This window comes from Panthera uncia (genome assembly GCF_023721935.1).
Source record: "Panthera uncia isolate 11264 chromosome A1 unlocalized genomic scaffold, Puncia_PCG_1.0 HiC_scaffold_17, whole genome shotgun sequence".
Classification (NCBI taxonomy): domain Eukaryota; kingdom Metazoa; phylum Chordata; class Mammalia; order Carnivora; family Felidae; genus Panthera; species Panthera uncia.
The window spans coordinates 89166679-89192743 of record NW_026057577.1 but is presented as its reverse complement, the minus strand read 5'-3'; the positions used below and the strand labels follow the sequence as shown (position 1 = coordinate 89192743).

At 44.4% G+C, this 26065-nt stretch overlaps 1 protein-coding gene across 1 annotated transcript; it reads left to right on the top strand.

Annotated features, from left to right (window-relative positions):
• The first annotated feature begins 4400 nt into the window (after positions 1-4400).
• On the top strand, positions 4401-24602 carry SFXN1 (sideroflexin 1). Its single transcript, XM_049647765.1, has 9 exons — positions 4401-4731; positions 5474-5572; positions 6875-6950; positions 7467-7552; positions 8513-8640; positions 10516-10565; positions 17571-17620; positions 18027-18074; positions 22439-24602. Exons 1-9 carry the CDS (start codon positions 4655-4657, stop codon positions 22533-22535), a joined length of 711 nt encoding a protein of 236 aa, XP_049503722.1. The 5' UTR covers positions 4401-4654; the 3' UTR covers positions 22536-24602.
• Positions 24603-26065: the final 1463 nt, after the last annotated feature.

Here is a 26065-nt window from a genome sequence, read left to right as displayed (position 1 = left end):
ATCCATGTGTTTCTCAGAAAGTAATTTCTCAGCTGGGAATAAGGTACAGTGTGTCTTTAATATGGTAAAAAATACACATTCCACAGTAGCAGCCAGCATCGCACTAAATGATGAAACAGGAGAACTGAACTTCCCAGACAGTTCTGCAGAAAAGCAATCCTGTGGAATACTTCCCCCCAACACCAGAGACCAAGAGAAGGAGAGAGACACCCAGAGAGGGAGAGACAAGGTGGCTTCCATAGTCAAATTTGAATAAGTTTACATCCCATTTTTTTTGTTTTTTAAGATTTTAAGTAATCTCCAAACCCAACATGGGGCTCAAGCTTACAACCCCCAGATCAAGTGTTGCACGTTCCACCTATGGTGCCAGCCAGGCATGCCCCTGCATGCCATTCTTGAGGATGTCCTATCCCATTGACTTTTTAAGTATTCCACGAAGTCTTGGACTAAAGAAAGCTGTTGAAGCCTTTTTCTCAAACTTGAACGTGGGCCCTTTATACATCCAGGAGAACACTCCTAAAAATCCTGCACTAGAAGGCATTCTCTCTAAAGTCAGGGGCAAGTCAGGGATGCTTGTATTTTCACTATTGTATAGTATTTTTCTAGAAGCTCTAATTCAGTAAGCATAAAAAAGGAAGGAGAGGGGCACCTGGCCAGGTCAGTCAGTGGAGCAGGTGATTCTTAATCTCAGGGTCCTGAGTTCAAGCCCTGTGTTGGATGCAGAGATTGCTTCAATAAATAAACTTAAAGGGCGCCTGGGTGACTCAGTCGGTTGAGTGTCCGACTTTGGTTCGGGTCATGATCTCGGGGTCCGTGAGTTTGAGCCCCACATCAGGCTCTGTGCTGACAGCTCAGAGCCTGGAGCCTGCTTCAGATTCTGTGTCTCCCTCTCTGCCCCTCCCCACTTATGCTCTGTCTTTCTCTCTCTCCAAAATAAATAAACATTTAAAAAAATAATAAACTTAAAAAAAGAAAGATGTAGAGATCTAAAAACATGAGACAATTTCTTTTTTTCCCTTCCTCCCTCACTCTCTCCCTTCCTCCTTCCCACACTCCCTTCCTCCCTCCCTCTCTCTCTCCCTCTTCCTTCCTTCCTTCCTTCCTTCCTTCCTTCCTTCCTTCCTTCCTTTCGATATTCTTACCAATCAACTAAAAAGCTAGTGGAACAAATAAGAGAATATGATGAGTGGGCTACACCCAAAGAGTCAATAGTTTGCCGTACACCAGCAATAATAAGACAATATTTTTTAATATCATTCCTAAGACCAAAACATGTATATACCTGTATATGAAACATCTGGGCATATACTTGCCCGGAGGTGTGAAGCAGTTAGACGACCATGGAGGGTCATTAAGAGAGGCCTTTGAGTAACTGGAGAAACATGCAGTCAGTCTGGACAGAGTTTCAATCCAAATACAATTGTGTTCACATATAAAATTGGCAAAATAGGGGCACCTGGGTGGCTCATTCGGCTGAGCATCCCAGCTCTTGGTTTCGGCTCAGGTCATGATCTCACAGTTCACGGGATGAAGTCCCACATCAGGCTCTGTGCTGACAGCATGGACCCTGCTTGGGTTTTTCTCTCACCCTCTCTCTCAGCCCCTTCCCCCCACTCTTTCTCTCTAAAATAAATAAATCAATATTGAAAAATGACAAAATAGTTCTCTTTTTAATTTTTTTTAATAGTTATTAATTTTTTTGAGAGAGAGAAAGAGAGATCGCACATGCGTGTGTGCCCAAGTGGGGGAGGGGCAGAGAGAGAGGGAGACAGAATCCGAAGTAGGCTCCAGGCTCTGAGCTGTTGGCACAGAGCCCGACACAGGGCTTAAACTCACGATCTGTGAGATCATGACCTGAGCCAAAGTCAGACGCTCAACCCACTCAGCCACCAAGGCGCCCCCAAAACTGACAGAATAATTCTAAGCATTGTCTGGAAGAATAATGAGTATAATTCAGGGGCTTTTGAAAAGGGAAATGAGGAGTCATGGTAGGAGAGACCTCTGCCTTCTTACCAGGCATAAAATGGACTGTCTGTAAAAGGGTGGGGATCGGCCCCACAAGGTGTAGATAGTGGGAACTGCACAGAAAGCCCCAAAACCAAGCCTGGCATTCACAGGATGTCAGCAGATGATGACTGTAACATTTAAATCTTGGTGTTAGCACAGTAGACCAGCCAGGGGAAAAGCAAAATTAAGCAAATTTCACAGTTTTCATAACTGAAGATAAATTCCAAATAAACTAAAAACTTCATTGACAACAACAACAGCAAAACAATGTTGAAAGTATAGGACGTAGAGGTGAATGTTTGTACAACCTTGCAGTGGGTCAGGCCTTTCTAGGTATTTGTTCCTACCTGACCACATAAAGATAAACATGTTCTGGGCAGCCGGTAACACAACTAACCAGATCAACCACAGTGTGTTAAGTGTACATGTGAGTTGCTTAAACGGTGAGGTTGCTGCTGCCATTGATAATAAAAAAAACAGTCAAGTAAAGAAAAGGATAAAAGGCATATTTAGAGTCTCAATATTTCATATAACTTTTGCCACAGCAAATGTATTCGTTTCTAAATAATCTTGGATGCAGAAAAGATTTATTTATAAGAAGATTAACTTCCTCATCCTTTACAAATGAAAAGATTAGAAGCAATTAAAATGTCCAACAATAAGGGATTGGGATAATCTGCTATCTGAGATTCAGTGGAATGCTGTAGCATTTGAAAGGATGATGTGTTAGTTTCCTAAGGCAGGCGGCTGTAACCAACTACCACAAGCTGAGTGGCTTAAAACAACAGAAATGTATTTATTCTGTTGCGGTTCTGGAAGCTAGAAGTCTGAAATCAAGGTGTGGGGAGAGCCATCTCCCTCTCCCTGAGAAGGATCTAGGGGAGAATCTTTCTTCCCCTCATGCAGCTTCTGGTGGCCCGAGGCGTTCCTTGATGTTCCTTGACTTGGAGCTACATGATTCCAGTCTCTGCCTCTGCCACCACGGGACCGCCATCTTTGTCTGCACATGGCTCTTCTGAGGGCCCCAGTCATTGGATTTAGGGCCCACCCTAATTCAGCATGACCTCATTTTAATTGTTACATCTGCAGAGACCCTGATTCTGAGTAGGGTCACATTCTGAGGTTCTGGGTGGATATGAATTCAACCCAGTATAGATGATATAGAAGAAGATCCAGAGAAATGTTTACAAAATACTTCTCGTTTTATTTTTTTATTTTTTATTTTTTTTTAATTTTTTTTTTAATTTTTTTTTTTTTAACATTTATTTATTTTTGAGACAGAGAGAGACAAAGCATGAACAGGGGAGGGTCAGAGAGAGAGGGAGACACAGAATCTGAAACGGGCTCCAGGCTCCGAGTTGTCAGCACAGAGCCCGACTCGGGGCTCGAACTCACGGACCGTGAGATCATGACCTGAGCCGAAGTCGGCCGCTCAACCGACTGAGCCACCCAGGCACCCCTATACTTCTCGTTTTAAAAAGGTGGTCATAAAGCAGTGGGTGTGGTGTTTTATAAAGGTCCTAAGTGGCGTATTCAGGTCCTGCAAGACACTGGCAGCACATTTACCACAACAGTGTCGGTGGGAATGAGTAGTTACAGGCTTGAGTGGTTTTCATTGCAGTAATGAATTTCTGTGTTTTCTAAATGTTTAGCAATGAACATGCGTTTCTTTGATAACAAGACAATGAGCCTTTCTAACCTAGGGTTTCGAACTGTAGGTTTAAAAATAAATTAACGGGGCGCCTGGGTGGCTCAGTCGGTTAAGAGTCCGACTTCGGCTCAGGTCACGATCTCGCGGTTTGTGGGTTCGGGCCCCGCGTCGGGCTCTGTGCCGACAGCTCAGAGCCTGGAGCCTGCTTCAGATTCTGTGTCTCCCTCTCTCTCTGCCCCTCCTCTGCTCATGCTCTGTCTCAAAAATAAATAAAAAAACATTTAAAAATAAATAAATAAATAAAAATAAATTAATGTTCTTGATCGCCACGGCTTTTGTCTAGTTGGCTAAAAATATTTTAGAGTTTGCAAAGTTCAAGATACATTTTTATTATTTATTTATTTAATTTTATTAAAAGTTTTACTTATTTATTTTGAGAGAGAGAGAGACAGAGAGTGGGGAGAACAGGGAAGGGAGAGACAGAATCCCAAGCAGGCTCTGTGCTGTCAGTGCAGGGCCCGACATGGGGTTTGAACTCGCAAACTGTGAGATCATGACCTGAGCCAAGATCAAGAGTCGGACGCTTAACCGACTGAGCCACCCAGGCGCCCCTCAAGATACGTTTTTAAATACGTCATTTAAAACAAAGGATATTTCAGAGTTGAGTACTTCAAGATATAAGGTAAGTTTTTGTTTTTCCAAATTACAGATGATTTGAGATATACGGGTGTGAAATGTACATTGTGTTTACTGTCTTTTGTGTTACTAAAATTTCACTTAGTAACTTGCAGGCACGGTTGTTTCAGGTAAGCGGAAACTCAAGAACTTTCTAGCTACACATCTCTAGAGCGCTGGTGAGATAATTAAGATGAAATTTCCCTTGTTATTTCTTGTTTCCCTAGGCAAGGAATTGTTCCTCCTGGTCTCACAGAAAATGAGTTATGGAGAGCAAAATACATCTATGATTCAGCTTTTCATCCCGACACTGGTGAAAAGATGATTTTGATAGGCAGAATGTCTGCTCAGGTTCCAATGAACATGACCATCACAGGTTGTATGATGACGTTTTATAGGTAAGTTCTGGAAATGTGACAGCAGTTCGTTTTACATCACAGAAGCTTCAAGTACAGTTTTGTATGTGAATAGTTTTATTGAAAGAAATGTCATTTCACGTTGAGTTCCACTTCGTATAGATGTTGTAACTCTAGGGGGTTGTTTTAACTTTTCCCTGTGCTAAATAAATAGTATTCTCTTCGTTGTTCAAAAGGAGACTGAACGTTTCCCTAAATCTGAGACCCAAAAGAAAATGAGATGGAGGAAAGAAAATTAAAAAACGCTCTAAGCAGATTCTCTTTTGAATCCGTTCATGTGACCCACAGTGTAGGTGCAGCTGTAAACGTGGACACTTAGGCTTGTGCATGTGGTTGGTTAGGAGGCATTAGGGCTACTTTGCCTACAAATGGCTTCTTTTTTCCCCAAGAGAAGGAACCTGACATTTGTTGATTGCCTACTGTATGTATGCCAGGCTCTTTACAGATTTAAGATAAAATGTAAGGAAGATAACTTGCTCCTCACTGTAACCCTTTGAGCTTGGTGTTACTCGTATCTAAAGAACGAGGGAGCTGAGAACCAGAGGGCGAGCATCTGCCCCGCCGTACAGGTCCGAAGCCCTCGACCCAGAATGCACGGTCTCTGCCCTAGCGTCCTCCTTCCGCAGTCCATCTCCCCTCTGGTTACTGGTGTTCACATTTTCTGTTCTGCACAGCGGCTAGGTCACAGGCGATGGCCGGTATGTGATGGATCGCTCTGTTTTAGGACCACGCCGGCGGTGCTGTTCTGGCAGTGGATTAACCAGTCCTTCAATGCCGTGGTCAATTACACCAACAGAAGTGGAGATGCTCCCCTCACTGTAAAGTAAGACTGTAAGAGTTAACTGTTCCCTGACTTCTCCAGCGTGCCCTTGATTCAGTGCCGTACGAATTGTTGATACTGTTCGGAATATCACGGGGCGTGGTTTTCAGTAGTGTTTCTTCTCCTCCCTTCTCAGGGCTCGTGCTGTTAGTGGTGCTGGTAGGTGGGTTTGTCTCCCACACCCTCGAGCTCCCCCTGCAGAACGCCTGTGGCAAGTTTAGACAGCCCCCACCTACCCTGAGCCTGTGGCCAGACAGCAGTGTCCAAAGTCGCAGGCTCAGTAGTGCGATCTCTGCAGAAATCAGGGGGACTCTCATACAGGATTTGTCTTTCTGGGGTTTTACTGATGTTTTTATTATTTATTTTAGAGAGAGACAGAGCATGAGCGGGGGGAGGGGCAGAGAGCGAGGGAGATGCAGAATCCGAAGCAGGCTCCAGGCTCCGAGCTGTCAGCCCAGAGCCCGACGTGGGGCTCGAACTCACGAACCGTGAGATCATGACCTGAGCTGAAGTCGGATGCTTAACCGACTGAGCCATCCAGGTGCCCCAGGATTTGTCTTTAAAATAAATCATCTACAGAGCCAGTCCTGTAAACAACTGTTTCAATGTCCTGAAGTGATTAGCTAACCACAGCTTTTAGCTCAACTCGTACAACACTTCAGAGTGTTTTCTTTTTCGTCGCATCACTTCAAATGGCTTTTGACGGTCCACACGGTCTTCTTTCCCCAAATGGAACAAAGGCTGTGGAAATCCGCCACCAGCAGTGTTTATCACACCTTCGTTTCTTCCAACCCTTTGAACTAAAATTTCTTTTAAAGTGAGAGAAAAGCGCTGTGCTTGGCTGACTGTCGAGGACGGGACCTTCAGTAGTTCCATACGACAGGTTCTATCGTTTTAAGAACAACAGCAGCGCAGGTTTGCTTTCAGTGTGTATGTTTATATTGGGGAAGTATCTTTCGCTTGAGCAGCCGTGCTGCCAACACGCAGACCCGGCTGCTCCTCCCTCCTCCCCGCGCTGTGGCGTCGTGCACGCACAGCCCCTGCGTCCCACCCTGGAACCGGCTCCCTGTGGCCGCTCGTCGTACGTGGCAGGCGGCTTGTGTGCGAGGGGTGCCCCTTCTCCGGGGTCCGCCTGCTCCCCTTCGGCATTGCTATGTGTAGACCGATAACAGGTGTTGTTTTGGGGGCTCTCCGCTCTCAGTCACGCTTTTTCACATCTTCCCCTCATTTCTTCAGAAAACGGCGAGCCCAAGTTTCCTGACGTGCCCTCCTTTCTCACGCGCCGTTCTTTCTCTTTGTTTTCAGTGAATTGGGAACAGCTTATGTTTCTGCCACAACTGGAGCCGTAGCAACAGCTCTGGGACTCAATGCATTGACCAAGGTACCCAGATTCTCATTTCCGTAGCAGAGCTTCTGAATTTCTTCTCACCTGCCTGGCTCCAAGCCTCTCAGTTATTTCCCAGAATAGTTCAGGTCCAGTTGTGTCTTCCAATGAGCTTGGGAAGTGCCGTCACCCACACCGTCTGCCAAGCCCCCGGTCTGTCCCTGGCACTGTGCCCAATGTCCCCTGACCCTAACTGCCCGCTAGAGGCTGTGTGCAGAAGAACGTGCCTGCGCCCACACCTCCGGAGAGGTAGGGATGCCAGTACGTGGACTCCAGACTCTGCGACTCCAAAGCCCCCCAGTCCGTCAGCCAGGCTAAGCTGTCACATGTCCCGGAAGTGCGCCCATGCGGGAAATAGACGGACACCACCAGGCCACGAGTTTTGAAAGTACTCCTGGCCTGAGCATCCGTGCAAAGAAGGCTCTGGGTTTTTAGCGGTTTTCAGGGAGAAATAAGTGCATTTAGTCATCCGGGCAAAGTAAGGTAATGCTTTTGGAATTCTCTTTTCTGCAGCACGTCTCACCACTCATAGGACGTTTTGTTCCCTTTGCTGCGGTAGCTGCTGCTAATTGCATTAATATCCCGTTAATGAGGCAAAGGTAAGATCCACGTGCAGTCGTCGAAAGGACTGGTGCTTGACAGTGGAGCCGCTTGGGATAATTAGTTTTGTCGGAACTTTTATTACAAGTTCATGTTAATCTTTGCAGACGGAATTACGGGAGACTACGGGAGACGTGGGGTTTGCTTCAGCATAATCCGTCTCGGGCGCGGAGATGGGTCCATTAATGAAGCAAGCTTAGCCATGACCTGCTAGTTACTAAAGTAGGCTGTGGGCATGTGGGGGGATAGAATATTCTTTCTGCTTCTGTGTAGTAAAACGTTTAAAATGTGGATCTCAAGCTCACATAATGTTTGTGCTAGGGCTAGGCAGAGAAGGTCTCTGCACTGAAAGTGTGTTCTCTAAAATAGGTTCTCCCCGACCACAGCCCAGAACCGTCTTCTTGGCTTTAAAATAATATTCATGTCTATTTTTGAAAGTATTTTATAGCCCTGGCAAAAAATTAGGAGAGAAGAAAGGACAAGGAAAAGCAGCTTGGAATGGATAACGAGGAAGGGTAACGAATAGGTGTACTTTTAGTGTTAGTAACTAGAGTTAAATATCCAGCAGTGCCACGTACTAGTGAGTCCTGCGTCAGTCTAGGCAGTTAGGTCACTGATGGCACATATCATGTATGTGTCTCTCATTTGGAGAGTTGCCCAGGTTTGCACGTGAGCATAGGAGTTAGCTTTATCTTTAAGTTAGCATACTTGCCCTTTGAGTCCTATTGTTCCTAAAAATAAGACACTTTCTGTAATGGGGTTCGCTAGTGTTATTTTACTCTTGTGCCCGTCATACAACTTGTTCGTGGTATTTGAAAACAGGCCCCTTAGTGCCAAAAATGACACCTGAGTGGCTAGTTGGATTAAGTGGGGACTTGATCTTCCACAGGACAGTGCTGTTTCCAGCCTTTTCACGAGAGGGCGTCTGTGAACCTCTTTGCATGTGTTTTGCTCGGCAGGGAACTCAAAGTCGGCATTCCCATCACAGACGAGAATGGGAACCGCTTGGGCGAGTCGGCCAATGCTGCAAAACAAGCCATCACACAGGTGGTCGTCTCCAGGATTCTCATGGCAGCCCCGGGCATGGGTTAGTAGCTGTCAGTCAGCGAGGCCTGACTGTAGTCTGAGTGGCCACGAGGCAGTTTGGGCAGGGGCGTGGGGTCATCTTTCTTAGGCTTTTGCTGCACGACACCTGGCGCTGTGGGTGCCCTGTGGAGGCCAGAGGGAGCCAGCAGTGGTGGTGGGATGGTTGGGGAGACTGGCCAGGAAGCTGGCCCACCACAGCAGGCCAGTGTTGGGGACAGGTGTGGACCTGGGCGGTGACAGTATGGGTTATGAGAACCTGAAGGCAAAGAATTTGATTTTCATCACTCTTAAAAAGAAACTTCGAAAAGTTCTTGAATCAGAATAATTTCTGCTGGAGGTTGATTTGTATCAGTTGGAGACCCTTTAGAACACACACCAAGTCGGGTTGGTTAGAGCAGCTCTTAAGATGTGCACCAAGCTTCTACTCAGTTTTGTTCGCAGGGCTTGGAGTCAGCACAAGCGCCAGCCAAAATCTGCATTGTGTTTAGTTCCCCTGAGAAACTCTGGGCCACCCCTAGGGCTTTCTAGAGCTACCCTCAGACCCAAGGCCGAGAGAAGATTCTCAGACTTACTCAGAAACCAGATGGTCTGGAAGGTCTAGTGCTGTTTATAGAAACAAATGGAAACTTGTATGATTAATTTCATCATCTAAACTGAATGCAGAAAGCACTTGGCTATTAACCGGGCTCTCGGGGGAAGCCTACTTACTTAATCAACTGCTGTCAGGTTGTCCCGCTAGTATATTTTGTTGTCTTTAAGTTCATTTTGTCATTGTGAATCTCATCAGGGGATAAGTAGGAGTAGGCAGCAAAAGTTGAAGAAAAGGGCCTGAAGGAAAACTCTGAGGAACATGGTAGTGGCATCCCAGGTAATTGGGATTATCCGATTTCGCCACCATTCATTCATTCAACAAAGGCACCCTCGTGGACCCTCATGAGACAGCAGTGTCTGCTCTGGAGGTGGGTGCACTGTGGAAACCGCAGTCCTGAAACAGGCCAAGAGTCCCCCCGAGTCTGGCACCAACACACCGTCCCCAACCTACGAGGGGCCGCGGCGCCCTCCCCAATGTGCCTGCTGAGCCCGGATTTCCAGATTTGCCAAAATCAAGCTTGCAACTCCTGCTTCTGTCCCATATCTGTGTTTGATTTTAGTTTTGTTCTTTCTCATTTTGAAATACAAGGTTCCCCTTTGGAGTTCAGCCAGCCCAACAGATCTTTCTATTTCTAGAGGCTTGGTTATTTTAAACATTATTTAGTCCCCAGAGGAGAAACACAATCTTTCTTTCCCAGTGAAATCTATAGAGGTAATTGCCATATTGAAGTGGTTGACGTGACAGTTTAGTCTGATGGAAATTGTGAGTAAATAATAAATGAACTACCACTCCCCGAAGTTTTATGTGCATCATTGTATCTGACCGTCCCAGCCAGTTTGATAGAATTTTCTCCGCTTTATCAATGAGGAAAACAGAAAGCTGAGGCTCAGAGAAGTTAGGTAACTTTTCTAGGGTCACTCAAGGCAGGAATCTTTTTTTCTTTTTTCTCTTTTTTCTCCCCCCACGTGGGATGGATGCCTGGGGGAGGTTGCATGTGTTTTGTTAACACAGGAGAGGAAAGTTCCTGATGTGTGTGCTGTTGCATACTTAAAGTAAAATCTAAAGTTCCCTTCAAGATTATAAAATTTTCTGGCTGGTAAAGACCATCACATTAGTTTTAAAATCTTTTTTAAATAGTAAAGTATTTTAAAGAATTACTGCAAATAATTGCACTCTGCCAGCTAAAATAGCCTAAAAGTGACATAAGCGTTTTGTGAAATTGTTGAAAAAAACGTAAGCTGAAAATAAATATTAAGACTTAGGTGGATCTGTCTTTACTCGCAGCCATCCCTCCATTTATCATGAACACTTTGGAGAAGAAAGCCTTCCTAAAGGTAAGCCCCGCTTCTATCTCTGCCTCAACCCTTTCGGATTTCAAACTGTGCAGAATGTTTCCTACACAGCGAGTAAAGAGTTTGAAGGCCGTTGGCACTTGGGCACTCGCGTAACTAAAAAGATGTTTCGAGGGACATTTTACTTGTGATCTCAGATATTTGAAAAAGCTTTCGTAAATGGAAGGTGGCTGCTCACTTCTCGAGAGGTCACACCCTCGGGATGAGTGAGACACTCATCCTCGTCATCACTGGGATGCCTAGCTAGGTGATAATGAAGACGTGGTGTGAATTTGGAGTGATGTGTTGATAGGTCACTGTGCCGACCACCGGAAATGGAAACGTCGTTTGGAGTAGTAGCTTTGTTGAACCCTGAATATAGCGCCCCGTGTATTTTTCTTTGGTGATCATAGCTAGTAATTCATTAGTCTCTCAGCCACCTCCCTTCAAGGTCTGAAAACATCACGGGATGAAACTGTGACCGAGGACTCTCGATGCTCCTACACTGCTGTTTGTAGCATCCGCGGTTTAAAGCAATAGTGTTCACGCATCATCTTCATTTTCCAGTGCTTTAACAATTGGGATACGGTAGAATCGGGTGACTCATGTGGCTCATGCGGTTTGGAAAGTGGCTTTGTTAGATCTACCAGGAGAAAGGAGGCAGGCTCCTCGCTGAAGGAACAGGTGTCTTGTGGGGAAGACCGCAGCTGTCTTGGGGTGAATCTTTTTGGGTCTTAGAAACAGAAATGTAACATCGAAGAGACACTATAAAGCTTTGAAAAAGGACCTAGTTCGCAGGCCAAACACTTCCTGAATGGTTTCCTAATCCTAATCCCATGATTAGGAGAATTCTAATGGGCCCCAGGAGGAAAGCTACAGTCACCGCTAAGTGACTTCATAAACACTTGCAATACAATTAATGTTCTTAGAGAAGGAAACCAGAAAGTATGCCGTGAGGAGATAGTAACGTCGAGTGCCTCATTTGACCCATGTACCCAGGCTGTGGCCTGTCCCTGCATCAACCCCATGTTAGGGAAAGGGGACCCTCTCTCCAGCACCTTCTCTCGTATTCTTTCTTGGGTGCTGTGGGCACATGAAAGAGTTGTATTCCCTGAGCACCCTCCCACAGCAGTCTTGCACATCAGTATGAATTGTGCAATAGCATGTCATGGTGACCCTGTAGCCATTGAACTGTCCCCAGATACAAAACAGTTCTATATAGATATAGATATAGATACCTATCTATATCTATATCTATATCTATATCTATATCTATATCTATATCTATATCTATATATGCATGTATGTATTTAAGCAGTAAAGCTATCGGTATAGACCAAAATGTCATTGTGGATTCACGTGACATTTTACCTACTTCAGTAAGCTGTTATTTTAAGAATTAATGAAAAAATTTTGCCCATCTCTCCTTCTGGTGCAAAGCTTAGAGAAGATGGACTCTTAAAAGCTGCTAATGGATTAGTTTATGTACTTGAACAGTGACTGTATCCTAAAACTACCAGATTATATACACATCTGGAATTCATCAGCTTTGACATCTCGGTGCTTTTCAGAAAATCTGAAAAAAACTAATGCAGTGCTCCTTTCTCTGTCGATCCCTACTTTACTTATGGGAAGTGATTTCAGCTTTGAAGGAGAAAGCTCTTCAGGGTGCTAGTAGTGAGTGGCCCATCCAGTACATGCCTAGCTTTGCAGACGTTGAATTGATGCCCTGTGTTCTTCTCTGCCGGCTCTTGCTCTGGGAAGGCATTAGGATCCCACTGTTTCTGCAAGGGCATACGTCGGCCCAGGCAGCCTTTTTGGCTCCTAAGGTCTTGGCGTGCCAACTTCAGGAGCAATGGAGGATCAAAATAAATCTAACCCCCCACTCCTGCTGAACTGAAGAAACAATCAGGTTTTTAAAGCAAGACCAGATTTCTAGGTTGGTTACAAGACCTGGAAGCTGTCATCTTATATAGTTCGTCTGACGATAAAAGTGACGCTTTCGTAAGAGACGGGTCATCAGTGTGGCTCATTCTGCCGATCGTGTCACAAGGTTATGATTGTCATGAATCTGCAGGTGGCTGTGAAAGCTGTTGGGAGGCCACCTTCAGTGACGGCATCCCCACTGCCGAAGCCCTCCCGTCCTCTTCTCTCTGTCTCTCAAAGGCCACCCAGCAGAAGAATCTCGGCAGCCTGGCTCTGGAGCAGAGGCTCCGAGTCTCGCTGCGTCCACCGCGGGTGGGACTCGATTCTGCAGAGTCTGGCTGCAGCCTGGGGGCACGTGGTGCCCTGTGGCTGCTGACGCGTATCCCGATCATGGCTAGGGATCCCAGAAATTCTCAAGCAAAGTCTGCATTGGAAGCTACGTTAATGCTGAAAAGTTAGATCACTGGAGAAAACGCATGGAAATGAGGCTGGTACATCATTCTCCCAGTTCAGTCGTGCCTTGGCACTCCTGGGGTCTCGGCATTGTTGGAAAAGTTGCTGTAGTTACTCTGAGTGACAAACACTGGACAGGGGACATAGTTGTGCATAATGCATCATTTTCTTGTTTCGGCCTAACAGCATTTTCTACATGAAAGAAGCAGCAAATGATCCAGGCAGTTAACCCCCCATTGCCACTCTCTTTTAGGCTTTTTCACGTTAATAAATGAATACATATTTTGTTCTCCTCCCCCATCTCAGTTTGCAGTTTTTAGCTTCGCTCGATACCATGTACTTAATAATAATTTGGAGGTGTGCCACCCACACATCCTTCACGGAGAAGCCCTCTGCCTGCCCCGCTCCCCAGCCTGCCCCTCCGCCCCTCTGCCCCTCCACCCCTCCGCCCCTCACCTGGAGCTGGCAGAGGCCGCCGGTTGCAGATCCCCGGGGTGAGGTTGGGAGAGGCGGTCAGAGTAGCTCGTGGATCAGTCCCAGGGTCTCGCTAGCTACCGGGGGTCTGGTTGTGGCTGCACCCCTTCAGACCCCAGGGGAGGACGTCGCTTTGAAAAAGCAGTGGCTAAATGTTGGGCTATTCATGCACACATTCCACTCCCCGAAAGAGTGCAGGGTTGCTGTTAGGCTGAAGTCCTGCATTTTGCGCAGTAGAGAGTTCCCATGGGACTGAAGGGATAGTGTAGCTGCTACTAAAACATAGGCAGAGGTGGCTTGTGTTAATAGCCATACATTTCCATCTTCGGAGCGCTTTCATGTGCATCTTGAAAGGCAAGCTTTACCATGCTCCTTTCACAGAGGTTTCAGAGATCATTTTTCAGCAGCTCGTAACGTCCATGTGGGTGATGTCTGCCTCGCCTGGCCCCCTGATTGTTCCCACAGCTCTAGCGGCCGCATGTGTTCCTCTGTAAGGATGCACTTGCCTGGGCTTTTACCTTGGACATGACCAAACTCCTCTGCCAACATGAAACAAATTGGACATTCTTGGCTTTTTTAATGGTGAGCTTGGGGAGCATTCGGTATGACTCATCCCTCCCCCCTACGCCTTATCTTTTTCCAAGTGGAGTGCTAGCTAGAAAAAAGCATCATCTGTGGGCAGGTGACTCACAGAAACCTTTGCAGTAAATCAGAAAGTTCACTGCCTAAAATCTGGCACTTTGAAGAATGGTATTCTTGAAGAATAACTCCTGTGGTCTCTTTACCTTGCTGGCACTTTCATTAGGAATAAATAAAGTTACTATGGTTTAGATGAGATAATAGTTCCTCATCCCTTAGTTCTGCTTCTTCCTTATTCCTTTTAACAAAGGTAGACAGCTCTGTCTACTCAGTGTATTTTCAGGATTTTCTGTTAATTAAGTGTGAGTGTAGCATTTATTTGTTCGTTCACTCATGTATTTACTCAGCAGCCCTTTGCTGAATGCCCTGTTACAATCCAAGGAATGTGCTGGGTAATTGAGTCATAGAGACAGAGCCCTGCTCTCAACAGCCAGAAAGCACAGTGACAGGAAGAGGCACAAGGCAGTGGTTCCAACACTTGGTGATTACAGAATGCAGCACAGAGGGATTAGAAATGTCTCCCCCAAATGCAGGAGGTGGGCAGAGACTTGAATGGTGGCCAAGGATACATGGTCCACAGAAGCTCAGAGAGGACACACAGCATGGCTTATTGGGAAACTTCCAGATGGCCAGGTTGTGGGCTATGTATAGGGAATTGACTATACCATATATAAAAATTAACTCCCCATGGTTCATAGACTCTAAACGTAAAAATCTACAACTGTAAAATTTCTGGCAAAATATAGAAGAGGCCATTTTTGAGACTGAGAGTTTGGCCAAGATTTCTTAGACACAGCAGCAAAGGCACAGTCCATAAAAGAAAAACTGATAAACTGGACTTCATCAAAATGATAAAGTTCTGTTTTTTGAAAACTTTATAGTTTTGAAAAGGCAAACAGACTGGGAGAAAATCTATGCAAGCTTGTATCTGATAAAGGACTTCTATACAGAAGATATAAAGAGCCTTCAACACTCGTTCAAGAAAACAACCCAATTTAAAAAAATGAGCAAAAGGTTTGAACAGACATTTCCCCAAATATATACATATATACATATATATACATGTATATATGTGTTTATATACATATACATGCTCAGTATCTTTAGTTACTGGGGAAATTCACGTAAAAACTACGTGAGCTACCACTAAACACCTCCAGGAGTGGCTAAAGTCAAAAAGACTGACCATAGCCAATGTCGGTGGCAATGTGGAGAAACTGGAACTCTCATATCCTGCTAGTGGGAATGAAAAACAGTACAACCACTTTGGAAAATAGTTTGGTAGTTTCTTAAAAAGTGAAACAGATGTTTACCACCTAACCCAGCCATGTCACTCCTAGGTGTTTACCTCGGAGAAATGAAAGCATGTGTCTATAAAAGACGGATGTTCAGAGCAGCTTTATTTTTATTTGCAATCTCCAAAAACCAGAAACAACCCAGATGGTCATCAGCAAGAGAATAGATTATCAAGTTGTGCTGTATCCATGCAATAGAATACCTAACTCAGCAAGCAAACGTAATGAACTATTGATAACGTGCAACAACCTGAATGAACCTCAAAATGATTACACAAAAGAATATGTTCTGTACATAAAATGCTGGAAAATATAAACTGATACATATAAGTGACCAGAGATCAGAGGTTGCCAGGGAATGGGGTGCAGGGTTTCAGAAAGAGAAATTGCCAAGGGCACAAGGCACAAGGAAAGCATTAGGTATGGAAGGATATGTTCATTATCTTGATCGTCGTGATGGCTTCTTAGCCAAATACATGTATCAAAACTTTACACATCAAATCTGTGCGTTTTACCATAAGTCAGTAAGTAAAGCTGTTGGGGAAAAGATCACGATCCTGGCGGAGGGAAGATTTTAGAGTCATATTAACTTTTTGCACATTGGCCTCATGAATATATACCTTTTAAATTGATGGGTAGTGTCTCTAATTCATTGAAACTATTATTTAAGATAGCCTCTGTTGGCACAGTTCGAGGTGTGGGAGCATATGAGGGAAGACCAAACATCCACAGCTCCCTGAGTCTCAGGCTAAGTGCTGTTTAAAAAGTGGGGATGAGTTGAGCGGATGGGGTGCTGGAGAGGAGTCAGGAGAGAGGATGACATCCAGGTTGGATGAAGTCAGAGTTCTCCAGGATCCTTGTCACTACTGAGAGCCTTTCCATGGAAACCATTGGCATGAGGCACAGTCGGCCTCTCACTTGCACACGTCCTTGGAGATTACTTGCAGCTGCTCCCTGGTTTAACAGGTTAGCCCCCTTCCCTTCAGACAAGAGTCCACTTGAAATAAGAAAGCCGCTCTCAGGGGCTCAAGTTCATCCTTCACAAAATCTCCTTGCTGAGCTTGCCTTCCTGTCACCCAGCGCAGACGTCACAAGTCTGGGCAGTGCCAGGGCGAGGATTTACATCTCCTGATGAAAATCCATCATCACTCCAAGCCAGTTGCCCAAGATACCGTGTGTCCTTTTCTTACTGTCCTTGGAGGGGTGGGTGTGTCCTCTCTTGATGACATTTCTCCCTTCCTCTCTAGTCCATGCCTCTCTCCCCCCCGCACTACCCTGCGTGATGTACCTGTTCTCCAGAGGAGTCTTCTCGGGGATGAGGGTATGCCTCTCCTGCAAGCATCTTGGGGGTCATGATTTTTTTAACAGCTTGTGTTGACTCTTCACTAAGTTGGCTGATTTCATAACGACCAGTTCACAACTTGGTTGCAGACGTTTCAGTGGCCTTGTTTCTATAACCATATACCCCACCGTTCTTTATATTGTGTTTTTTGGTACCACTCCTTTTAGAAAACTAAAAAGCTAACTGCTTATTCTCTGAAAGACCAACCAACTCCTTCGTTTCCATTTAAAAAAAAAAAAGAGAAAGGCACAAGTTTTCTGTGCCAGCAATAGTTTTAACCATATTGACAGCAACTAAAAGCAAGAAAGGGAAGATGCAGGGGAGGAGGGAAATGTTGGGTTTCTGCTACGTTCCAGGCACCGTTCTAGGTGCCTTATGACCAATACCTGACATATCTTCTCTCATTCACTGTTGGGAAGCCCGCTGTGATCCTCGTTTTGCAGACGAGAAAACCAGAAGCTTGGAGCGCTTGGGCTCTGCCTGTCTTTCCCCCACTGTCAGGAGTGAACTGGCAGGGCAGAGGTTTGAGTACAGGTTAGTTTGTCTTCCAACCTTGACACCAGGCTGTATAGCCTCCCCAGCCAAGAGGTGAATTACAATTAAATGGTAATGATTTCTCCACCTGTTTAGAGCCACGCATCTCTCAGATTATATGTGCAAGAGAAAAAAATGAGAAGCCACTTGATCTCTGCATGGGCATTTACTGACAGATCAAGGAGGCTGCAGGAAGTGAGAACTAACGTGCCTGCTGCATTGTTCCCCCCACATTTCACTAATCTGGGTCTTGTAGTGTGGAGAGTTTCCTTCCCGCTAATCAGGAGAAATTGTCTAGAAGAGCCTGTATAAAAAGCATTCAAAGTAATTTATTTCTCCACACAGAGGTTCCCGTGGATGAGTGCGCCTATTCAAGTTGGATTAGTTGGCTTTTGGTGAGTGGAATCACTTTTACATACTTAATTTCCTTTATGGAGGTAAATATACAGCATAAGAAAGGCAAAGCAATGGGTAGATAATGTGAGACACAGGTTTTGAAAGTGAGACCCAGAACAGATCCCGGAACTTAGGGAACTTATGGTCCCAACAATTGGATAGAAGCAAAGGGAAACCTACAACATTTGGGACTCTGTGTGATTCTTTTTTAAGTTCTGGATATTTCTCTGATTTTTTTGAAACTTATTTTGACAGTCCCTGGTGATAAAATTACACAAACAGGACGTATTTTTGGGGAGGAAATGTAATATTTGAAGGATCGTTATAAAAGTGAGACAGACAAAGGATCTGAAAGTTGCCATTGGAAAGGCTCTGACTTGTCTTTTTCTTTTCCGTTTTTCTAAGTTTGGTGTTTGCTACGCCGCTGTGTTGTGCTCTGTTTCCTCAGAGAAGGTATGTATTTGCTTTTCTTCGGAGTGATCACCAGCTTTAATCCTAAAAACCATTTGAAGACGCAGGTGCTGCTGTCCCATTTCATTTGTATGGACGTTGAGATTCACAAAGATGAATGAAGCCACGTCCCTCAAAGGACAAGACAGAGGCAGAAATCAAACACACATCTGCTTAATTTCAAAACTCTTGATCCAGCTCTACCACCACATTTGAAAATGCTTTATTCTTTTGTAAGAATCACGTTAACTCCTGGTACAAGTGTGCTTTTAGAAAACTTTAGATATGGCTCCTGGCCGCCCAGTCCATTGGCAAATGCAGCTGGAACACAGACGCACTAGAATTTGAGATCCGCCCCAGGGACGGCAGCTACACACACTTAGTCTCAGTGATTGGTATATTGGCTTCCCTTCTTCTTACTTGGCTTTTCGCCTCAAATGCCTTATCGTGTGCCTTCATCCCAGGCCACCCTTCAATCCTGCTTTTGATGTAAGAACGGGACTTATGGGCATTAAATCGGCATCGGATAAATCTAGGTCTTCAGCCTCCTCCTGGTCTAACATGAAAGCACAGAGAGCAGCGTTTTGTTGTTTGGCTTTTGTCTGAGGATTACCAGGCTGCTGCTGCCTTCGTGGCACCTTCACGGGCCGACAGGCTTCAAACGTACGGTCTTTAGTGCCCTAGGCTTTCAAAGCATGATGAAGTGTTCTGGAACTAACTGTATCAGGTCCCCTCCACCCGAGAGAGAACTCCACTTTTCACCTGCTCTTTCATTTCTGTCTTTGGCTCCTACTGGTACTAAATAGGGCACTAAATCTCCAGGAGAGGGAGCCTTGTACCACTTTGATGCCTAGAGCCCTGCCCTCCCCTGGGAGAGGGCAGGACCTTTAGAACCTCTTCTCTAAGCCCAGGGCAGATGCATTTTTTTTCCATCTCCTAAGAGGGCTAATCATACCTATTTACTTGTGCAAACCCCAGAATCTCAGGGCTTAACGCAAGAAAAGTTTATTTCTCTAGTATATACCAGTGACCCAACAAGGTGACTCAGAAATAGTGTATGTCAAATGCCGAGGAGAGCACCTGATACAAAGTAAACCCTTAATAAATATAGCTTTTGTAATTGTGAGATTAAAGGATTTGAAAATCCATAAAGGAGCTCCTTACATAGACCTTGGTTTTGTTTAAGTGTTATGAGAAAAAACACTGTATTTGTTCTAACATTTGTTGTTATGATTTATTTAAATTCTAGGTATGGACCTTCAAAGTTTTTCTGTAACTACTGGTGCCATGAGGTCACCTGTCCTTGGAGAGTACGTGGTTTCCACATTTGGGAGACCAAGGGCACTCTTTTGTGTTCCCCTATCTAAAAATGAAGCTTATCACTCTGGGTTTTTTTTGCTTCTACATTTGCTTATTTTTCTTTTTGTTTCTTGCTCATAAGTTCCATAGAATAGGATTACTCCTATTCCTTGGTTCTTTACACACTGTTCTTATTGGTCCCAGCATGACCCTATTTTATTTTGTTTACTTTAACGATACAATGAACATCCGTGCACCCACTGCCCACTCATGAATAAAAAGATCACCGGCCAGTTACATCTTTTTGTAGGTTCTTCCCTGCCTCCTCTGCAGATTTAACCATTCTGCAGAACTTCATAGTTATCATACAATTGCATTTAAAATTTTTTATTTTTTATTTATTTAAAAAAAATAATTTTTTTTAATGTTTATCTTAGAGACCGAGCACAAGCAGGGGAGGGGCAGAGAGAGAGGGAGACACAGAATCCAAAGCGGGCTCCAGGCTCCGAGCTGTCAGCACAGAGCCTGACGCGGGGCCTGTGGACCCATGAACCATGAGATCATGACCTGAGCTGAAATCGGCTGCTCAACTGACTGAGCCACCCAGGCGCCCCTTAAAGAAATTTTTTATTTTATATATATAATATATATACACACACATAATATGTATTACTAATGTTTAGTTTTGCCTCTTTGGGAACTTTTTAGACAAGGGTGTCATTACTATGTATAGTCTTTTGCTATTCGTTCTTTTTTATTCAGTGTCCTACAGCTAAGATTCCTCTGCATTATTGCATGTAGCTGAGTTCATTTACCTGACTGCTATATAATAGTCCGTTGTATAAATATGTCACAGTTACCCATTCTACTGTATAAATGAGAAGTAATAAAAACCCTCCTTATCAAAATTTGTGGGAAGCAGCAAAAACGTTGCTCTGAGAGAAATGATTGGCTTTAAATGTTTATATTAGAAAGGAAGAATGCCTGAAAATCAATGCGCTAAATGGCCAACTGAAGTTCAAAAAGGAACAAAAAGAATAAACTCCGGGGAAAGAGAAAGGAAGGAGGTAGGCCCAGAAACAAAAGGTCAAAAGTTGGTTCTTTGGAAATAGTAATGGATGGTCATCTTGTGACGCCAGTCGGAACAAATCGTGTTGTGAACGAAAAAGAGGTATAACTAGAGACCTCGCAGAGTCTAAAAAGGTAAATGAATATTATCGACATCATTACACCAGTAGATTTGGAAACAGGCACACGGACAGGTTCCTAGAAAATGTTAACAATGCTAAAACATTAGAAAGTCTGAATTGGCATATCACCATTAAGGAAGCAGAAGGATTATTTAAACTTCTTCCTACAAAGTAAACACAAGAACCAGGTGGTTTTACAGGTGGAGTTTACTCAGCTGCCAAGAAACATATTACTCCAGTATTTATTTATTTATTTATTTATTTATTTATTTATAAATGTTTATTTATTTTTGCGACTGGGTGGCTCAGTTGGTTAAGCGTTGACTCTTGATTTCAGCTCGGTCACAGTTCGTGAGATCGAGTCCCGGGTCAGGCTCTGCTCTGACAGCTCGGAACCTGCTTGGGACTCTCTCTCCCTCTCTCTGTACCTCACCAGCGCATGCTTTCTCTTTCTCTCTCTCAAAATAAAGAAATAAACATTTAAAGGTAAAAGATTCATTACATATCAAAATATTACCAGGTTTTCTGTAGTAAGTATTCTGGACAGTTTTTCTTCATACTTTTGTATAATAAATATGCATTTATAACAAAAAAAAAGCTTTAATATATATATGCATATAATACATTCAAGTACTTTTTTAAAATTCATCAAAGACTAACAGAGGTCATCTCTCAGTGGTGTGTGACTGTGAGTGATGTTTTTCTCTTGCAGTTTTTAGTATTTTCTTTTTCTGTAATGTTTATTTATTTTTGAGAGAAAGAACATGAGCAGGGAAGGGGCAGAGAGAGAAGGGGGGCAGAGGATCCAAAGCAGGCTCTATACTAACAGCAGCGAACCTGATTCAGGGCTCGAACTCACGAACTGAGATCATGTCCTGAGCTGAAGTCGAATGTTCAACTGACTGAGCCACCCAGTCGCCCCCATTTTAGTGTTTTCTAAAAGTTTTGCAATAAGCATGTGTTATTATACAATGGACAAAAGCATATTAGTGCCAGTGAATTGTTAGTGTTACAAATTCCACTAAGTCGGGACGCCTGGGTGGCTCAGTCCATGAAGCATCCGACTTCAGCTCAGGTCATGACCTCACGGTTCGTGAGTTCGAGCCCTGCATCTCGCTCTGTGCTGACAGCTCGGAGCCTGGAGTCTGCTTCAGATTCTGTGTCTCCCTCTCTCTCTGCTTTTCCCCTGATCATGCTCTCTGTCTCTCAAAAATAAATAAACGTTTAAAAAAATCCACTAAGTACGTGTCTTTTTTATTAATGGTGAACATTAGATTGTTCTTTTTGGGCAGTGGCATATTACCACGTTTCCCAATATCAGCAGGGTCTGGAAGTGGTGTTGCTTATTTTTCCCAGCGAAGAAGTTTGTAAGCTTTAATGATTGTTGGGTTCTTAGGGCCCCTGTGTGGCTCAGTCAGTTAGGCATCTGACTCTTGATTTGGGCTCGGGTATTGATCTCATGGTTCATGGGATCTAGCCCCACATTGGGCTCTACGCTGAAGGCATGGAGTCTTCTTGGGATTCTCTCTCTCTCTCTCTGTCTCTCTCTGTCTCTGTCTCTCTCTCTCTGCCCCTCCAGGACTCACTCTCTCCCTCTCTCTCTCTCAAAACATAAATAAACATTAAAAAAACTAAGAATTGTTGGGTTCTTAAGTGTATTTCTTGGATTTTTAGCAACAACTAATTGTCTAAAAGGAACTGGACACTCACTTTCGGGGCCCAGGAAGCATTTTTCAAACAGAACCCCGTTTTACAATACCAGTCATGGCGGGGCGGGGGGGTGAGGGGTGGCACGGAAAGGTCCCTTCTCTGCCGTCTGCAGATTCTAGTTCCCTGCTCTGCCCATGTAATAATCCTGTCATTTCTCCGTTATCCCAGTTCCATGTCTGCGACGAGCTTGGAGGCTGAGCTGCAAGCCAAGATCCGAGAGACCCATCCTGAATTACGGCGCGTGTACTTTAACAAGGGATTGTAAAATAGGGGAAGAAACTCTACAGCTTGTCCCGCCTACTGCAGACCTGGTGAGGAGAAGCCTGTTCAACCTGGGTTCTCCCAGTGGCAGAAACCTTTTAAAGGTCCACATTGGCCTTTTAGAGTCAAGCTGCCACCTACAGCACAGCACCTGGTGTGGGCCTGGCGCCCGACACCCGTTGGCTCCCTTACGTTTGAATCACGGTGTAATTTGCAAAAATACCCTTCCTGTAGCTTTTATAGTAATTGTTTTTCAAAGACAATATACCAGCCCTCCCCCAGAGTTTTAAAAAGCACTGTTAGGCATAGAGTAGATGTTCAGTATGTACTCAATAAATACTTACTGATTATCAGTGAGCGAAAAGGAAATCTGTTTGAAATACTGAATGTTTATCCTGTTCTTGTTTCAAATCACTCAGCAGTGATTTGGGAAAACAAAGCTCTGAGGCTAAGCTGGAAAAAACTGGACTCATAAACATTAAGGGAAGTTTACTTCCAGTTTGGGCGGTGGGCAACCCCAGCTAAGTGACATGTCTTCTGGATTTGTAGGATTGAAAGCTCCCCCATGTACTTCCCGAAAGGCACGGTAATAGACCAGTGTCGTGAGCTGTTCCTGCCGGCCACGATTATATGCATTCACATTGCTGGGGGATTTCTTTGGTTGACTTCTGAATTTATTCTGTTTTACATTCTTACGAAGTTCATCTTACCTCGCACTTGTTGACCTTAGATTCGGTTATTTACGCCAAGTAATCAAATCACAGAAATGTTACACGTGTCGGATTTTGGAAGTATATTCAATACCAGTGCCGTGTGACTGGGTTGGATCTGGTTCGTTTGATTCTTTAGAAGTGAGAGCCCAGCTCCAGCTAGCTGCATGTGTTGGTCATTCGTCTAGATCTCCTTGGCTTTCAGAAAGATGCGGAAATGTTGTGTATGTGAATCAGTGACTAAATGAATTTTCCTTGAATATTGTCTATTGCATTCTACCCTGTTTGAAAATAACGAACCCATGGGCCACTGTTTACATCATCTGTAGTAGCCTCACCTGTTTTTAACGTAACAGGTTATGTTTCACGTCTGTAGATGTTCCAGGCATATGCTAGGTGGTTGTTCTGTTGAGTGAAGACCACTCAGTTCACTTGTAATTCAGAGACTTGTAAGTGGGGGGAAAAATGTAGAAGCTAGTTTCGACAGGTTTTTCCCGACGATGTGACCAGTCTGTATTTCCTCATAAAGAAAAAATGGTGTGCCTTGTGTCCGTGTTTCTCTTTTTCTCTGAAAGGATTATGGATCTGAAGCTTGGGGGTACCTCGAGCCTTCCTTTGTGCCACCAGAATGTTCTCTTTGAGATTTTCTGTCTTAAACCATTTGAGGCAAATTGGTTCCCCATGACATTCTGATGTATTTTGTTGCCGTAGATGCTTCTCTTTAAATAGCGGTAAGAGCCTGAAATTGAAGGCAGATCTCCATGAGGTGCTGAAAGGGTGGTTTTTAACCTAACTAAGTGCTTGACGCCAACCCCACCTGCCCCAGCTAATCTCAGAATTCTCACCGCCCCCTCCCCCATTAACTGTTAGGTCCCTTTCAGAATCCTAACCTTCTTTGAGAAATCAGCTAGCAGCTGGCTTGACACTTGATGAACTAACCAAAATTTTGTACACACCAGGAAGGTAGGACCAAAGCACTGTTGTAGAACGGATCATGAACATGGAGATGTGTCTTTTTAAACACTTACTGAGGCTTCCAACCCCTGATGCTTTTATATAGAAATATTAACTGTATCATTTAATCGTGGTTTATAAAAAGGAACAAATGAACCAAGATTGGCAATTTCGCTGATCTCTTAGAAATATCTTTTCTGGAGAAAAGTCCACATGAAGTGCAATGAGCTTATAAAGGTAAATAGTTGTTCATATTTCTAGTCACGTGATAATTATGATTGTACGTGTTAGTGACTGGCAGATCTTATTACTTCAGTATTAGCATGGTGTCTTTGCCAGTGTTGGAGTCAATGTATTATTTCCGTTCAACTGGATGAAATGTTAAATAAACTCAGAATGAAAATAAATTCTCTCTCTTATTTGTATGTAAAGGGCGATGCAGTTTTTGTGTTACAGTCGATGGTACTTTCGTTCAGACTTAACATCTGGTTACCATCAGGAACTCCTAATGAGGAAACCGTTTTCTGTGGTGCCTTTGGCAGGAAACGTTTTCCTGTTTGGGGCTACCAGTCTTCCACCTTCTCGAACACCATGTGCCCCGGGCACCCACCCTCTGCCCCCCGCCCTGTGGTGTCATTCCAGGAACGTCTGTTATGAGCATGGGGGGGTGGGGGTGGGGGATGTCCCACTGCACATGGTTGGTGAGGTGAATTTGCTTTCATACTGTTTGTCAGCTGCTAATGTGGGACTAGCATTTTCTGTCGTTCAGAGAGAAAACCTAAGTTAACCCAAGATTGGGGAGTGCCTTATTAACAGACTTAATAAAAGATTGCGCATTGTAACCTTGTCGTTCACGTCTCTGCATCTGTTTTGCTACCATCCCTCCGTCCATCACTTAGATTAATCATACTCAAGAACGTGGGTCCAGAAGTCACAGCTGGTAGAATCTTGGTTGTACCCACGGTGGCAATCGATGTGTTTGGGCAGCTGACGTTCTCTGTGACCTTCAGTTTTCTTTGTTCGCTTTGGTTATGTGGAGAAAATAATTGAAGCTACTTCATAGAGTTGTAAACATGAGCAAGACCATCCCTGTACGGCAATTCGCATATCGCCGGGCACCTCGTAAACATTCAGTGAATGGCTGCCCGTGGTACATTTATGAGTTCTAGAGACACGGAGAATACCAGTTCCTCGGTATTAATGGTAATATTTTAGAACCCCAGCAACCTTCCCAGAGATAACCCACAGCCTAACTACAATTCCCAGGTTAAAATGGTCAAACGGAGACACTTGGATCTGTCCTGTAAAATGTCTAACAAGGTTTTGCCTAAACGAGACCAAGGTAGGAAAAGTCTGTGCTCGCAGATGAGAAAAACGGGGCTTCCAATGGCGAAGCGCATGCCCAGGGCTGCTCCTGGTCACTAGAAAACTGCGGTGGCAGCCAAGATCAGACACCCAGACTTCCAGCCCTGTCTGAAAAAGTAAAACACTGGAATACTCAAAATTAGGTTTGTTTTTGTTTTTGTTTTTGTTTTTTGCATATGCAGAATTTTACTGAAAGCTGAAGAAAAATAAGGTCATGTTTGTTGTGATAAATATAAGATGTCACTTAAAATGTAGATATTCAAAGTGTGGTCCATAGACCAGAATATCCAAGTGTGTTAGAAATGCAAGTTCTCGGGGCGCCTGGGTGGCTCGGTTAAGCGTCTGACTTCTCAGGTTATGACCCCTTGGTTCACGAGTTCAATCCCCACGTCGGGCTCTGTGCTACCAGCTCGGAGCCTGGACCCTGCTTTGGATTTTGTGCCTCCTCCCTTTCTCTCTTCCTCTCCCCCCCCCCCCCCCCCCCCCCCCCCCCCCCCCCCCCCCC